Genomic DNA, 16,583 nt, shown 5'->3' with positions numbered 1-16,583 from the left:
CTAGTCACGTTGACCCTTTATCATTTGGGACATTTCCCCCGTGCAGAGAGACAAATCAAACAAACCACATGTCATGTTCAACTCTATCAAATCTTAACATTTGGCTTCATGGCTTTGGTGTTTTTTTTTTTAATTTTTTAAATTTGATTTTATTCATGTATGCCTGGTACCTGCTGAGGCCAAACGAGGGCGTCACATCCTCTGGAACTGAAGATACATGCAGTTGTGAGCGGCCACGTGGGTGTTGGGAATCGAACCCAGGTCCTCTGCCAGAGCAGCCAGTGCTTTTAACCAGTGAGCCATCTCTCTAGCCTTGGCTTTGGTAAATTTTTAACAGTGAGTGTGCATGTGTGTGTGTGTGTGTGTGTGTTATGCACACAGATGTGTGTGTGCACAATCACGAAGGCCAGGGGAGTGCCCTGCTCGGTCACTTTCTGTCTCAATCCCTTGAGACAGGGTCTCTCACTGAAGCTGGAGCTGGGCTGGTGACCAGAGAGCCCCAGCGATCCTCTTGTCTCTGCCCCCTGCAACACTAAGGTTACCAGCTCACACACAGCCATGCCTGGGCTCTTACGTGGACTCTGGGGTTCTGGACTCGGGTCAAGCTTCTACAGCAAGCACACTTACTCGCTGAGCCGTCTCCACAGCCCTTGCATTCCAAACATGTGACTTCTGCCCTTCTTAGCCCTGGGCAGCAACTGCTAACCTGCATTCGTGTTGATCGGCCCCACACAATGTTTTTGCTATTGATAAATATTAGTATATATTTTTGCACTTTATACTACAGTACACACCAATACAGGATTTGTTCTAACTCATCTCTGTGCTACAGGCTGGCCTCAAACCTGTGGCAATCCTTCTGCCTCAACCTTCTGAGTTCTGGGATTACAGAAAGGATGCTTTGGAGATCTTTCTAGACCAGTGGATTTTGTCTCTGGCTTGTGACCCCATTTTTCCTCTCCATGATTTTCTTTTTCTTATATATATATATATATATATATATATATATATATATAGTGTGTGTGTGTGTGTGTGTGTGTGTGTGTGTCTCCTACTCTGAAAATTTATCCAGAACAAAGAGTGTTAAACTTTCCTAACTTTCAGGCACTGTCAGAAAAGTACCATATGTTGGGATCTCTCTTCATACACACACACACACACACACACACACACACACACACACACACACGCATGCACGCACGCACACACACACACACAGCACTCACTACACCGTCAGGCACTCTCTCCTGCTGTCTGTCACCCCCATCTACTCGTACTTGGCTCTGAGTTCTTAGGTGCTGAGTTTTGTCAAAATTGTTTTCTGTATATTTAGATGATCACAGACAAGTTTTAAAATTCTGTCAGTAGGACAGAGAGGTGCCTCAGTGGGTAAGGTGCGCGCCACCACGCCTGACGGCCTGAGTTGTAGCCTGGGTTGCCGAGCAAACCTGTCTAAAAAAACGCGTTAAGTTAGACACGATGGAAAATGTAGGTATTCCCTGTCCTCCATTCCAAGTCCTTTTTTTTTTCCTTTCTTAGCTTTCCACGAACTTGAAAATCCTGTGATTTCAGAATGTCTCCTCCAAGGGATATCTTCTGCGTGCATGTATGAACACAGAGCATCTTATGTAAGAGAGCACTCATGTGTCCCTCTTCTGCTCCCGCAAGAACACACATACAGACCTGCACACGCACATTAAGCAGGCGTCTCAGCTGCGTCCTTGTTTCTGTAAAGACACCACAGCCAAGGCAGCTTACAGAAGAGTTTATTGGGCTTACAGTTCCAGAGGGTGAGTGATGGCTGGGAGCATGGCCGCAGGCAGGCATGGCGCTGGAGCAGTAACTGGCTGCTTACATCTTTTCTGTAAGTAGAAGAGAGAGACAGACAGACAGACTGACGGGGAGAGAGAGAAGGGGAGGGAAGGGTAGAGGAGGGGAGGGGAGGGGAGGGGAGGGGAGGGGAGGGAGAAGAGGAGAGGAGAGGAGAGAGAGCGCTAACTGGGTCTAGGCCCACTCCCAGTGACACACCTCCTCCAACAAGGCCACACCTCCTAATCCTAAACAGTTCCACGGGGGGGGGGGGGGGGGGGGGGGGGGGGGGGGGGGGGGGGACCGACACACCGACCATCATTCAAACAGATGTGCCTATGGGGGGGCATTCTCGTGCAACCCCCCCCCCCACGAGAGTAAAATGATACCACAATGTAATTGTATTTTCTTTGCTGTATAATTTACCTAGAAACTTAACCTTCGAGATCACCCATGAATCCACCCCTTCCTTCTCAAAACGTTGCTGTATTACATCATGAAAGTGTTGCACAGTGAAGTAAGTTATCGACAGTGCACTGGCTGGTTCTGTGTGTCAACTTGACACAAGCTAGAGCCATCAGAGAAGAAGGAGCCTCAGTTGAGGAAATGCCTTCATGAGATCCAGCTGGAGGGCATTTACTTAATTAGTGACTGATGGGGGAGGGCCCAGCCCATGGTGGGTGGTGCCATCCCTGGGCTCCTAGCCCTGGGTTCTATAAGAAAGCAGGCTCAGCAAGCCATGGGGAACAAGCCAGTAAGCTGCACCCCTCCATGGCCTCTGTATCCGCTCCTGCCTCCAGGATCCTGCCCTGTTGGAGTTCCTGTCCTGACTTCCCTCAGTGATGAACAGCAATGCTTACATGTAAGCCAAATAAACCCTTTCCTCCCCAACTTGCTTGTGGTCATGGTGTTTTGTCGTAGCAATAGAAACCCTAACTGAGACAGGCTGTTTGTTTTCTTTGGTGTGGTGTTTTGAGACAGGGCCTAGCTATAGAGCCCAGGTTGGCCTAGAACTCCCAACCTGCCTGGGCCCTTCGGTCGGTCCCTACACCAAACTAAGCTGTTGGTTCTTAACCTATAAACATTTGTCATTTTAACAGATACTCCGAATCCCATGCGGGTCCCTTCACATATTCTCCGCGGTTTTACTGTGACCTTGATTGAGCTGTGTCCTCATGCAAGCCTACCCTGCACCCCCATGCACACACACACACACACACACACACACACACACACACACACACTCCATCTGTAGAAGCAGGGAGTTGGGTGGCCCACCAGCTCCTACAGTATAGTGTAATGATGGGCTGTGTAGTCTAGAGTGGGCTGCAATGACAGCCCTCCACAGACAGGAGGGAGGGGAAGACCATGACAGCCGCGCTGAAGGCAGGCAATTTAGACACATTTAGTCCTGCTCTCAGTCCTTCCGTGAGCACAGTGGCAGTATGTCCACAGTTCTCACCCCCAGAGTCCCCTCAGCAAGTCCTGGACACCCTTTGCTGGCAGAACTCGCCTACTAAGGCCGTTGGAGCTTGACAGAGATTGGGGTCATTCTCATTTTCTGAGACTCCCAGCAAACTAAAAAAATGAAATGGCCAGGAAGGTTAGCAGAACCGTGCCCTGGAATCTGGCCACCGAACAAGTAAACACTCCCTAACAAACACGGAGCCCTCTAATCACACTGGTCACAGATAATTACAAGATTCATAGACAATATTAACTCATAATGCACTGCAGATGGTGTAATCCGGGAATGGAACACATACGGACGACCGTATGAAAAAACAGCGTTCTTTATGCATAAGTGCCTTCCTTGGACAAGGCTAAATTTGGGCAACTTTCTAAATGTGAAGCAGGACACAAGCCCCGTTCTTCCTCTGGCCACTCAGCCCAGGTACTCGCTGGAGCAGGAGGGGCTTGTTGGGGCGCCCTCTGCAGCCCCGCGCCCCTGTTTCAGCACCCGCCCGGGGTGCATTTTACAGGCTCTTAATTGTTCCGATCTAAGTCGTGCTCATGGATCGACCATTTGGGGAGGCCTTGGAGCAGACAGGAGGTGGGTCTGGCTGCAGGAAGCAGGCAGCGGAAGCGGGCTTTGACAGACTGATAGGCTGTTTTTCACCCCAGTTTCCTGAGCCTGTGTCTCACACTTCCATGTCCACGGTTCCTCCGTTGCCTTTCCTGCCACGATGGACTAAAAGCCTTTGACCCATCAGCCCAGAGGAGCCTTTCCTCCTCAAGCGGTTTCTGTCAGATGTTTCGGTCACAGCCATATGGAAGAACCTAGTATATCAATGGGCGCAGGCTGGGTTATTGTATTAAAATTTAAAAAAAAAAAAAAGGAAAAAAAAGTTTGTCTACTTCTGGAGTTGTGACGAGGGCTTAAGTGATAGAGGTGGGGACTCCAGGACATGAGGAGTGGGTTCTGAGCCAGGAAACTGAGGTTCTGGGTGAGGGGGGAGGGTTCTCGGCCACCAACAGTAGAAGTGGGAGCTTAGGTGAAGGGCCAGGGGGTTCTGGGACAGGCCCGGGAGACGGATCCTGAACAAAAATGAGGATTCTAGGCCATGGCAGAGATGCATGCTGGGATTGGAAGCAGTAGGTTCGAGGACAGACACAGATGGGCTGTGGGCTGGCATCCCACCCCACGCTCCCAGAACGCCCATGCCCTGTTCCTCGGAGCCCACGCTTCCCCGGGCGCTCGCAGCGCGGTGTCCCCAGGCCCGGCTCAGTCGCCCCTTTCCCTCCTGTGAGCTGGGCAGGACCGGCCGCTGCTGGCTAGACTGGGCCTCCCTGTGGGCAGGCGCCAGGTCTGCAACAGCTCCAGTCGGCAGCGCCCAGGCGGGGCACGGAGCCGCGGATCTTTCCAGGCTGTTCCATTTGCAATTTCATCCCACGTGTCCGCGGGGCCTCAAAAGTGTGTGTGTGTGTGTGTGTGTGTCCGCGCGCGCGCGCGCGCGCGTGGGATCCATCACAGGCAAGAGGGGCAAGGGGAAGGACGCCGAGGGGAAGAGATGCGGGAGGGAGGACCGCGCGGAGGGGATGCGGGAGGAAGGACCCAGCTGGACCCAGGGCGGTGGAAACACGAAGACCCGGAGCCTGAGGCGCGCAACCTGGCGCGCGGCGGAGTGGGGGGATGGAGGTGGAGGGGGGCGGGACGCGCGCGGAGCCCCCCACCCCACCCCGGGACACGCGCGGCAGGTGCACGCGCCGGGGGTCCCGCCCCGCCCCGCCCCGCCGCCCCCTCCCCGCCTACAGGCGCGCGCGGCATTGTGGGAGTTGTGGTCCTCGGGGCCGCGGAGCGCGGCGCGGGCGGCACCGGCTCGGCGGGGCTCGCGTCTCGGGCCGGGCGGCTGCTGCGGGCGCGGCAGGGGGCGGCCGCGTCCCTGGGGCAGTGGCGTCGCCCGGGTCCCCCGCAGCCGTCCGCGCAGGTAAGCGGCGTCTCCCGGGACTGCGGGGCTGCGGAGGACGATGCTCTGGGCTCCCGCGCCTGCATCCCCGGGGCCGGCCCAGGGCCCGCGGTCGCCTAGCACCGGCTGCGTGCTGAGTGCCGCTCGGGCTGGATGGCGCCGCGCAGCATCACCCCCGCCTCCTCTTCTCCTCCCCCTCCTCCTCCTCCTCCTCCTCCTCCTCCTCCTCCTCCTCCCTTTCCCCTCCTCCACCGCCTCTTCTCCTGGTCCCCCATTCCTCCTCAGCGTCGCCCACTTGGACCCACCTCCCTGTCCCATGAATTGTCACGCGCCCTGGACCTCCTTCCCACTTTTCCAGGTAGCCTTCGCCTCACCATCTCACCCCCTGGCTACTGGCATCACCACCTGCGTTAACGCATCTCTCTGACCTCTCTCCTGTCGTACTCTCTCCAGGGCCTGTGACACTGGGAGACTGTGAGGAGGGAAGGTCCCTGGAGGGGAGGGAGGGCTTGTTTCAGGACAGCTCTCTGGCTCCCTGGTAGAGAGGATCGCAAGCATCACACAGCCAGCCCTATCGTTTCGTGCGGTGCTGTGCCTTGCGGGGGGCTTCCGGGGTCTCCTGGCTTCACCTTAGGGTGACCCGGGCTCTTTGGCATCAGAAAGCCTCCTGGGCTGGTCATCTGATCCGGGTTAACTGGGTCAAATGGAGACTGTCTCCCCAGGCATTCCTCGTGTTAGAAGTTATCTTTTGATTGGACTTGAATTTGGCCTTTATTCCCCGGAGCCCGCTGATCTTTGAGATCTGAGGGGCAGGGCTGCATGACGCCCATCCCTGATGGGAACGGATGTGTGAAGGGAGCCAGAAGTGTGCATCCATCCAACCTCCTGCTGCCTGCCACTCACTCTACCAGACCCAGAGTTGTTTTCTTGTCGGCTCTGGGCTTGCACATCCCTCCCTGGTGGTAGGGGCAGCCAGTCTCTCGGGGCTCTAAGTGACTGACAGGTCCCAGTTCACTCTCTTAGTGCTGGATTTGATCCCGTGAAGAGGTGAGGGTCTCTCCTTGCTGAATCTTTTACAGTTCTGTCTTGGGGAGGACTCCTGTCTGCTCTGTCCAGAATGAGGCTGTTTTGACGCCGGGAAGGGCTCACGGCCCCTGGAGAGCTCCCTTAGCCACCTACCCGGGGTTTTTTTTGTTTTGTTTTGTTTTTTTTGTATCTGCATTTTGACAGGAGCAGGTTGGTGGGAACTCAGTTTCTCGGGTCAGGGACTGCCACCAACTCAGTCTCAGGGCATCTGAGGAAACCTGGCTGCTGGAAGCAGTTTTAGAGTTGCAGTTAGGGAAGAAATGTGTTTCCTCACCTGGGTGAGAGTCTCACACAGAATTTCGGGAACCTTGGACTGTCTTGAAGAGCAAGTGCAGAGAAGATGCCTTTCTAGGGCCTTTTCCCTTTTCCTAAAGTGGAAACAGCGGAGCGATGGTATCACCCATGGAGGAGGGGCGGGTGAAGGAGCTTAACACCCCAGCTTTGCATCTTGAGAAGAAACTGGCTTCTCATCTCTCCATTCCTGTTCTTTTCCTAGAAGCATGAGTCCCCATGAATATTCAGTATGTGTGTTTTTTACTTCCTAAACATTATAGTCAAGTGATTCTTTATTCAGCCGACACCGGGCTGGTGCCAGTAGGTGGTGAATGAACACCCAAGGTTTTCCTTGAGTCCAGGAGTGGACATCACCCCAAGTTGGGGTATTTCGGCCTTTGCCTTCTGTTTGGGGTGGGAGTCTTGGGACACCCCCCACGTTTGGTTTGCCGGTCAATCGCACATCGAGGGCTTACCGTGACATTATCCCCAGCCAGCGGATGGATGAAAACACTGAGGCTGAGAGAGGGGGAATGCCTTGCACACGGCTGGTGGCCACACCTGGTCCATGCCATGTCTAGCTTGGGTGTGTAACTCTCTCCGCTGTGCTGCAGACCTCCCAGGCCTAGCTGGTCCAGGCCGCGGGAGACACAGTTTCGCTGTCATTCTCCCCCAGGACAGGAGGGGGGCGTGGAGCACTGAAATGTTCCCAGATGAGTTCCTCCAGGTGATGGAGGGCTTGCAGGAGGGCCTGGCGGTGGGGTGGACAGAGCGTTTCAGAGAAACCGGAGGACACTGCGGGTTTCTAGAGACTTGGGAGGCACAGTTGGGCTTGCATTGTGGTTTACAGCGATGTGGGCTCCACCTCCCCAAAGCAGTATCACCGCTGTCAGAGGTGGGGAAACTGAGTCAGGGACTTGGAAGGCTCCTGCTTTCCCTTTTGTAATCCTGTGGGTGAGGTCAGCTCCCAGCTGAGCGGCACAAAGAGGTGTGTCTGCCACAGAGGCCGCTCCAGGGCACCCACTTCCTTTCCTGGCATCGTATTAGCCTGATTCACAGCGTGCTTGAGGAGAGAAGGGAGAATGTGCCATTCTGACAGCAGCCCTCGGCTGTTCTGATGATGCATCTCCGTTCTCCGGAGACGGTTGCTGTTTGGGACTTTTCTAGTCATAACTTTCATGGTGCTGTTTTCAGGTTTGGACATCATGAAAATCCTTTCCCAGCGACTGGCTGCATTTGCCAGTGGGATATAAGGCAGCGAGCACCCAACTTCAGTGACTTTTACTGGTGGGCCCCATCGGCAGACCTCACTGTTCATCGATGGCGCCCTTGGCAGGAACTGAGGGACAGTGGCAGCCATGCCTTCCCCTGCCCCCGCCGCTCCTTCCACCGTCTTCTAACCTGCGTGCTGTGGGTGCCCCGGCGACCCCCAGAGGGCTGATCATCTGAGCCAGCTTCACTCCACGGACCGAGTCCCTCAAGATGTGGCTGGAGTGGCTGGTGGCCTGGAGCTGGTCTCTGGATGGCCTGAGGGACTGTATTGCCACCGGCATCCAGTCCGTGCGGGACTGTGACAGCACAGCTGTGGTCACCGTGGCCTGCCTGCTGGTCATGTTTGTGTGGTACTGTTACCATGTGGGCCGAGAGCAGCCTCGACCCCATGTGTCCGTCAACTCCCTCCTGCAGGGAGTGGACGCCAACGGGCTGCAGAACGGGTCCATGTACTGCCAGTCACCCGAGTGCGTGCGCTGCACGCACCATGATGGCCTCAACCAGAAGCTTTACCACAACCTGCAGGAGTACGCCAAACGGTACTCATGGTCCGGCATGGGCCGCATCCACAAGGGCATCCGGGAGCAGGGCCGTTACCTCAGCAGCCAGCCCTCCATCCAGAAGCCCGAAGTCTTCTTCCTGCCTGATCTCCCCACTACGCCCTACTTCTCCCGGGACGCCCAGAAGCACGACGTGGAGCTGTTGGAGCGGAACTTCCAGGCCATCCTCTGCGAGTTCGAGACACTCTACAAGGCCTTCTCTAACTGCAGCCTCCCGCAGGGGTGGAAAGTGAACAGCACCCCCAGCGGGGAGTGGTTCACCTTTGACTTTGTCAACCAGGGCGTTTGTGTCCCCAGAAACTGCAGGAAGTGCCCACGGACGTACCGCTTGCTCGGCAGCCTCCGGACCTGTATCGGAAACAATGTTTTCGGGAACGCCTGCATCTCGGTGCTGAGTCCTGGGACTGTGATCACGGAGCACTACGGACCCACCAACATCCGCATCCGGTGCCACCTAGGTACGTGGAGGGGGCGGAGCCCCAGCATGCACATTCACGGGGAGCCTCACGTAGCAAGGCGCCTTTGCCTCCCGAGTGCTTTGGTCAAATACAGACGCATTCAGCTGGATGCAGTCAGTGGCACACACCTGCAGTCCAAACACTCAGGAGCTGAGGCAGAAGGGTCGAGGCTTGAAGGGCTAGCCTGTACTTGTATGCATGTGCGTGCTGAGGCCAGGGGTCAGCATTGAGTCTTATTTCTCAGGAGCTGTCTACCTTGTTTTTACAGGATCTCTCTGTGACCTAGGGCTCACTGGCTAGGTTAGGCTAGCTGGCCTCAAGCCCCGGGGGAGAAGGGGTGTCTGTCTCCCTGTCTCTGACTCACCAGCCCTGTGACTATAAGAGTGTGCCATAGGAGCCGGGCAGTGGTGGCACACACTTTTAATCCCAGCACTTGGGAGACAGAGCTAGGTGGATCTCAATGAGTTCGAGGCCAGCCTGGTCTACAGAGTGAGTTCCAGGACAGGCACCAAAGCTACACAGAGAAACCCTGTCTCGAAAAACCAAAAAAACAGAAAGAGTGTGCCACAGTGCCTAGCTGGTTCACATGCTGAAGCTCCAACTCAGGTCCTCATGTTGTACCATAAGCGGTTTACAAAACTTGAGCCATATCCCCGGCCTTAGAAAACCTTTCCTTGGTGGTGGTCCGTAAACAACTGTGATGGCAGAATGTCAACCTCATTTCATCTTATCCTCTCAAACTTTCATTCATTCTCCCACGGTGCTGGAGATGGAACCCAGGCACTCAGGCATGCTCTCTGCCGCCAGGCCACACACACCCACTTAAATCTAGTATCTGGCGGGAAAAGCTCTGCCTGGAAGAACTCTTGGAGGAGAGGGTGGTAACCGTGTCCTCCATCTTTCCTGTCCATTACGTGAGCTGCTGGCCACGTGTGGCTGCTGAGGGCGTGGGCTGTGGTCAGTGGAACAGCTGACCAGAAGTTTTCATTTAAGTTTGTGTGTCCAGGTATGGCTGGCTGGTGGCTGCTGTGTTCTTGTGGTGGCTGACACAGAGGTCCCCGATGGTGCCCGGGAGACTGTGAGAGATGCTTAAACATTCTGAGTCACCACGGATAAATGGTGCCCAGTATTCTGGTCACTTTATTCAAGGCCTAGGAATCTTGTGCGCTGTGTGTGTGGCGTGCAAATTGAGTGTCAAGCTAAGCTGCCTTTTTATCTAGCCCAACTATGAGTTAGCGGTGCTTCCTTGGGCCAGCTGCTTGCCTCCTCTGAGCTTCCATAGAAAGCGAGGGAGCAGCTCTCCCTTGGGGATCCAGTCAGATGAGGTGTGTCTCAGAGTGGTCACCAGAGCTAGGTGCAAAATGAGGTGCATGGAGGCAGGCTTCGAAACTATGTGGTACCTTCTTCCTGGTGAATGGGGACAGGAGGCTGGTGACAGACAGGCCTTGCTGGTGGAACATGCCAGGGCAGAGCCTGCAGAGCTGGGTGGCAGCTGTAAGAGGCGGTGCTGGCTGCCTGAAGGGGATGGGGGAAGCGGGGGATGCATGTCCTTCGCAGGCTTGTGGTGGGGTTCGCTAATGTGCTTTGCAGGGAGCCTGTGCCAGTTGCTAGGCCCCCCACCCACCGCCTCTCGCCCCAGCAGCTCTGTTCCTTCCCTCTGCTCTCTGGGTGAGGATTCTGGATAAAGTACGGTTTGGACTGAAGATGTCTGTGCTGAGAAGCAGAAGTACTATTGTCAGAGGGTTGCTGTGGATGGGGTTTTGACGGGTGGGTGGAACAGGGCAGAAGCTTGAAGCTGGGGTCTGGATCCATGAGCAGCTGTGGGGCTGGACAGAGTCCAGCTCTGTAGACCTCACGGCCTCTCTGCAAAGTGGACATACAGCACCAGTGCTGTGGAGAAGTTTGGGGACACAACTCACTAAGTGGCCGTTTGGCATAGTGCCTGGCAGTCTCTCTGGAGCGCGGTAGTGGCGCTCATGACTACGCAATGCTCTGTAAGGCACGGCCTCTTCCCCAGGGAACAGTGACCCTGGGGCACCGGAGGCCAGCAGTTCTGGACTCAGTTCCTCACTCATCCCCCACTGTCAGGCCCTGGAAGCCAAGCTTCCTCTTTGAACCCCGGGGGAGGAGGGGTGCTCAACTCTTGCCTTTGGGGCTATTTGAGGAAAAGTAAGTAGCTTGTGCATTTGAAGTTCCTGGCAGGCAGAGTCCATCACTATTACCAGGTAGGCTTTGATCCACACAGTGGCTTTGGTTAATAAACCTCTGGCAAGAATCCACGAAGGGAGCTAGGCTGCAAAGGGAGCCGGGAAGGCTGAGGTAGGGCAGACCAGGTGGGAGCCGGTGGCTGACTTGGGGCCAGACTGGGCCAGGCTGGGGCTCAGAACTGTCGGCCATGGGAATGAGATTTTTCTTTTGAAAGGTCTTGCTTTGTGGGAGCTTTTGATTTACACAGTACTGGGATGAACCCGAGTCTCAGGCATGCTGGGCCAGTGCTGAACCCCTGAAGTGCGCCCTCAGCTACCATGCTGTTCCGAAGCTTTGGAATGCAGAGTAGGGGAAGGCCTCAGAGATTGATGTGGGATCCAGGGGTGTGGAGTAGGCAGGCTGGGAGGAGGACCCGTAGGTTTGGATTCCTGTGTTAACGTCTGATACGGGGCGTGTACCAGGTAGGTGTGTGTGTGTGTGTGTGTGTGTGTGTGTGTGTGTGTGTGTGTGTGCGCATGTGTATGTGTAATGTGCACACCTTGTGGCTGTGATGATTCCCTTCTCGGGCCAGCTAGTGACTTGTAGGAGGTAATGGGTCCTTGATATCCCTGGGTACAGCAGGAAAACGTCTTCTGAGGAGGCCCTGCTGTCGGCTGGCTGTGCATGGATGAAGCTGGTTTGAACTCAGCATCCCTGGATTCCCATGGGTCCCAGGACTAGACATCAGGAGTTCTTGAGGTCATGAGACCCTCAAGCTATTGACGTAAGCAAGAGTGCAGGATCCAGACTAGACGAAACTGGTAAAAGAGGAGCTTTGCTGAGGACCTCGGTGGTAGTCCCTAGAAAGACTGACCCATCTATTGGGCTGTGAGGACAAGTTCCACATTGCTAGATGGCTTTCAGATAACAGGGAAGGGCTGGGGATATGGCTCAGTGGGAGTGGGTGGAGGCTCTTGCCCTACAAGCCTGATGACCTGACTTTGATCCCTGGAACCCACAGTGGAAAGTCAGAACCGCTTCTGGAAGTTGTCCCTCTAATGCCCACACACATGTGGTGTCAAGCACGCCCCACACAATTATCATACAAAGTTAAAAACAAAACAAAAAACAGCCGGGTGGTGGTGCCTGTTCTCGGAATTGAGAGTTCAAGACCGGCCTGGGCAACACAGTGAGACCCTGTCTGAACGGCAGACCAACAGCCCAGAGGTGTACTCCTCATGGTTCTGAGGCTGGAGGCCCAAGGTGGAGCTCTGTGAGAGGCCAAGGCCGCTCTGGTTGCCAGGTGGGTGTCTTGGTCAGAGTTCCTGTTTGCCGTGATGAAACCCCAAAACCAAAAACAAACTGGGGAGGAAAGGGTTAATTTGGCTTACACTTCCAGATCATAGTCCATCACTGGAGGAAGTCAGGACAGGAACTCAAGCAGGGCAGGAACCCGGAGGCAAGAGCTGATGCAGAGGCCATGGAGGGGTGCTGCTCACTGGCTTGCTCCCCATGGCTTGCTCAGCCTGCTTTCTTACAGAACCCAGAGCCACCGGCCCGGGGGATGGCACCACCCACCATGGGCTGGGCCCTCCCCCCATCAATCACTAATTAAGAAAATGTCTTACAGTCAGATCTTATGGAGGTGTCTTCTCAGCTGAGGCGCCGCCCTCCTTTCAGTTGACTCTAGTTTGTGTGCCAAGTGGACGTAAGACTCGCCAGGGCAGTGGGCGTGGCCCCCTCTTGCCGTGACCTCATGTGGTAGAAAGGCCCGTTTTACAGTACAGATCCCATTCGTGACCTGGTCCCCAAAGACCCCTAACACCATCCTCTCAGGGTGGTCTCGGTCTCTGAATCATGGGTCACAGACAGCCCACAGTGTGGACTCCAGGGGAGGGTGTGGAAGGCCTGAGGCTTTCGAGCGCTCCCCGGAGCAGCCCGGCTCCACCTTCCAGCAGCCTTGAACCCTGGCCACCTTCACTCTCACTCAATCCTGTGTTTCTCCCCAAGGTCTGAAGACTCCCAATGGCTGTGAGCTGGTGGTGGGGGGTGAGCCCCAGTGCTGGGCGGAAGGCCGCTGCCTGCTCTTCGATGACTCCTTCCTGCACACTGCATTCCATGAAGGTGGGCACCGCCTCCCCCAGAGCTTGCCCACTGCTTGCTTTATGGTTATCAGACTTCTTTAAAGAGAAGTTTTCCGGGTGCCAGACAAAACTGACCAGGAATTCCTAAGCCCCCCCCCCCCCCCCCCCCCCCCCCCCCCCCCCCCGCTTCACCCTCCCATGTAATCTCCCCACATGGGTAAGCTAGTATCACAGGTGACGAGCCAACTCCAACCGGTTATCATGACCTAGAGGCTATGGTCACCTTCAGGTTCGCTCTCAGTGTCAGACACTCAGTGGGTTGGGACAGCAGAATGCAGACTGTGTCCACAGTGACGGCCCTACCGTCCTGCTCGGTTTCCCTCCCTTTTTCATCCACCTTCCTCACAGGCATGGGAGAGACCGCACCAACATTCTCCATCTGGGAAAGGGAGGTCTTCCCGTGCCCACTGGTCCTACAGCTCAGGCCACACTGAGTGTGCCAGGGCCAACCTGACCCCCCTTACGCTCCTCCTCCCCAGGTTCCGCTGAGGACGGCCCACGGGTGGTCTTCATGGTGGATCTCTGGCACCCCAACGTGGCAGCTGCCGAGCGGCAGGCCCTGGACTTCATCTTTGCTCCAGGACGATGAGTGAGGACGTTGCCTGGGCTGGAGCCAGGCTGAGTGGGACCCAGGTGGGCTGTGGGGACAGCTCAGTCCCTGCCCTGATCCACACTGGACGCTTTAGTGGCTTCCTGCCGCGGTGGGAGCCCTCTTTCCTTTGGTTACTGGGAACTTCCTAGGTTTCTTTCCCCTTCCAGTTATTTGCTGGGACTTCTGGCCTACTAGTGTGTCCCTTTGGCTGTGACCAGAGACTCCGTGTCCCTCAAGTCTGTGACTTTGCTACCTGGTGTCTCCTTCTCCGTGTTCCGGAATAGAGTAACCAAATGGCCACTTGTCTGAATGTAATCATCTCAAACTCTGTAGCTGTCTCAAGAGGAAACATCAAAACAGCACAGACCACAAACCATCGGGCCCGACAGCTTGACCTCTGATGTTGGGGTTCGGAGGACCCTTCACTGTCCCAGAGCAGGAGCTGGCCTGCAGCCCGCACACCTGGTCGGCTTCATTAGGGGCTTGCCAAACACCATCAGGGTGGTACGAAGGTCGGGGCCCGGGGAATCTGTCATTATTGCTGTCACCCAAAGTCTATCAGAGTCCTGGTAGCTTGTGACCAGGGCCTTTGTTTTAACCACAGCTTCCTACAGAGCTGATGACCAGTGAGGGCTCCCAGGTCAGCACAGAACAGGGATACACTTAGCTCACTGCCTACCGAAGCCTACTGCCAAGCCAGGCCTGACACATGCTGCTGTTGGTGGTTGGGAGTCCACCGAGATTGGCTGGAATCATGCCGGGCTGGACCTCTGCCACCAACCATGTGACCAGAGTGTCCATCATGCTTTGGAGTCTGTTGCCCAAGAGTTGGCATTTATTTATGTGTATTTAAATGTTCAAATGCTAGACTCAGAGACAGCGAAGAGTCAGCCCCATGTTGGTCAAAACGGTGACTCAAGCCCATGTGGGCCTGAGGACGCCAAAGAGAGCTACAGACCCCGGGAGCCACAGACATGCCACTGGCCTTTGGTCTCCAGAGAAAACACACAGATCTCTTCCCAAAGTGAAGGCTAGCCGGAGGCCCAGCTAGATGTGAGGATGTGATCAGCCAGACATTCTCAGGACACTTTGGGAGTCGTGGCCCATGGGCATTGTCCAGAGCAGGACACAATGGGCAACTTGCCTTATGTAATGCTGGTCCAGGTCCAGTGTTAGGTCCAAATGAAAACCTGACACCTCTAGAAGGTAACTGGATGAAGTCAGTCCACAATGGGAGGGAAAATGCACCTAGAACATTTCTGTGCTCAGAGCTGGGAAGGGAACTATCGGGCTCCGGAGCTGCTGCACTCGGGGTCTCAGCAGAGACCTTCAAAGTACACGATTTCCACGTATCCCAGCTGCCCCCACCACACACCAAGGACATGGCTGGGGAACAGGAAGTAAATAAAGAGCTTGCTGACAAGTGACGTGGTCATGTAGCTTGTGAGAGAAGGCAGGGCCTGGGCAGCCAGAAGTGACGGGCTGGCGTGGCAGGGTGGCTCTTGGTTTCTGAATCGGCACCGATGGCTGAGGCCACGGTCAACAGTGGGTGAGGCCAAATGGTCGTCCTAACAGAGAGTACTAGGGTTGTGACCCGGGGTGGAGCGCTGGCCTAGCACACCTGAGGCCCTGGGTTCCATCTGTACTACATATGCGATCAAGGAGGGCGGGGAACAGGAACCAGCCAGTGTCTGCGGCATTGAGTCAGCTTGAATGGTGAAATGGACAATATTTGTATGGTAAGAATTTGTAATTCTTGCATTTTCTGGACTCAGGCTCAGTACCTGGAGTTCACTCCCCTGCCACTTATGGAAAGCCAAGTCCCCTCTCACAGTCTCAGTTGGTTTCCTGAAAGACAGGATCTGTCACAGAATGAACAGGTGCTGGGCAGGCATGGGATCCCTCTGCATAGCAAAGCCACAGATGCCCGAGAGGCAGGGGCAGAGGAGGGCGGCCCGTGTCCCCTTCTAAGAGGGCACAGTGGTGGCAGCCAGGTGCCTTGGGGGCAGCCTGACTGTAGGGTATTGGCACACATGCCTGATGCCAGCCAGCAGCCACACGGAGGTGCTGCACCAGGAAAGGAAGAGCGAGGCTTTCCCAGGGCCAAGATGTTTTTCACCTTCTGCCACGTGCACCGCCAACTAAGCAGTCACTGAGGCTATTTCAGTGTGTCGCTAGGACCGCTGGAGGTGAGAAAGGGGAGCAAGCCAGGGCCTGCTACGGAAGGAATCCCCACTTTCTGCTCTTTCCAGCTCTTCGTGCCTCTCCAGCCAAGACCACACCAGTTACTTGATCAGCTCAAGGTCGCCATCAGGTCCTTAGACCCTCACCATTCCTGTGCATCACCTCTCCTGGGCTGTGCGGGTTCCTTGGTGACAACTGGGTGCTTGGTTGCATGCAGCCGAGGCAGGTCTTCGGTGCCCCTCACCCCCACCCCACAGCAGCTGCCTTCTCTGTTCTGGGGTGGAATGCAGATGTAGCTAGAGTTTTCCTGCCTGGCCCACAGTCAGGACAAATCTCTGTCACCCGCCAGTCCCACAGTCTCTCAGACCCAGCCAAATAAACACAGAGACTTACATTGCTTACAAACTGTATGGCCGTGGCAGGCTTCTTGCTAACTGTTCTTACAGCTTAAATTAATCCATTTCCATTCATCTATACCTTGCCACATGGCTCGTGGCTTACCGGCATCTTCACATGCTGTTTCTCATCATGGCGGCTGGCAGTGTCTCTCAGCCTTCCACTTCCCAGCTTTATTCTTCTCCTTGTCCCTCCTATACTTCCTGCCTGGTCAC

The 16,583-nt window shown here is 55.4% G+C and overlaps 1 protein-coding gene across 3 annotated transcripts; it reads left to right on the top strand.

Annotated features, from left to right (window-relative positions):
* Window positions 1–4,533: 4,533 nt before the first annotated feature.
* On the top strand, window positions 4,534–14,088 carry Asphd2 (aspartate beta-hydroxylase domain containing 2). 3 transcript variants are annotated; one of them, XM_052754969.1, is made up of 4 exons: window positions 4,534–4,723; window positions 7,770–8,865; window positions 13,063–13,176; window positions 13,676–14,088. In XM_052754969.1, the coding sequence occupies exons 2-4, from the start codon at window positions 8,058–8,060 to the stop codon at window positions 13,783–13,785; spliced, it is 1,032 nt and encodes a 343-aa protein (XP_052610929.1). In that variant the 5' UTR covers window positions 4,534–4,723; window positions 7,770–8,057; the 3' UTR covers window positions 13,786–14,088. The 3 variants fall into 3 exon arrangements, with proteins under 3 accessions (XP_052610929.1, XP_052610928.1, XP_052610930.1); XM_052754968.1 differs by lacking the exon at window positions 4,534–4,723 and adding an exon at window positions 5,108–5,237; XM_052754970.1 differs by lacking the exon at window positions 4,534–4,723 and adding an exon at window positions 5,260–5,574.
* Window positions 14,089–16,583: the final 2,495 nt, after the last annotated feature.

The sequence above is a fragment of the Peromyscus californicus genome, unplaced genomic scaffold, assembly GCF_007827085.1.
Source record: "Peromyscus californicus insignis strain IS unplaced genomic scaffold, ASM782708v3 Scaffold_2__1_contigs__length_46816999, whole genome shotgun sequence".
NCBI classification, from domain to species: domain Eukaryota; kingdom Metazoa; phylum Chordata; class Mammalia; order Rodentia; family Cricetidae; genus Peromyscus; species Peromyscus californicus.
Note: the sequence above shows the minus strand (reverse complement) of the source record. Positions and strands in the feature narration are given on the sequence as shown.

Bases quoted from the DNA above. Each gene is read 5' to 3' on its own strand.
- Asphd2 (XM_052754969.1), top strand. From the start codon at position 8,058: ATGTGGCTGGAGTGGCTGGTGGCCTGGAGCTGGTCTCTGGATGGCCTG. The intron at 8,866-13,062 runs GTACGTGGAGGG...TTTCTCCCCAAG, and splicing joins CCGCATCCGGTGCCACCTAG to GTCTGAAGACTCCCAATGGC. The intron at 13,177-13,675 runs GTGGGCACCGCC...CCTCCTCCCCAG, and splicing joins GCACACTGCATTCCATGAAG to GTTCCGCTGAGGACGGCCCA.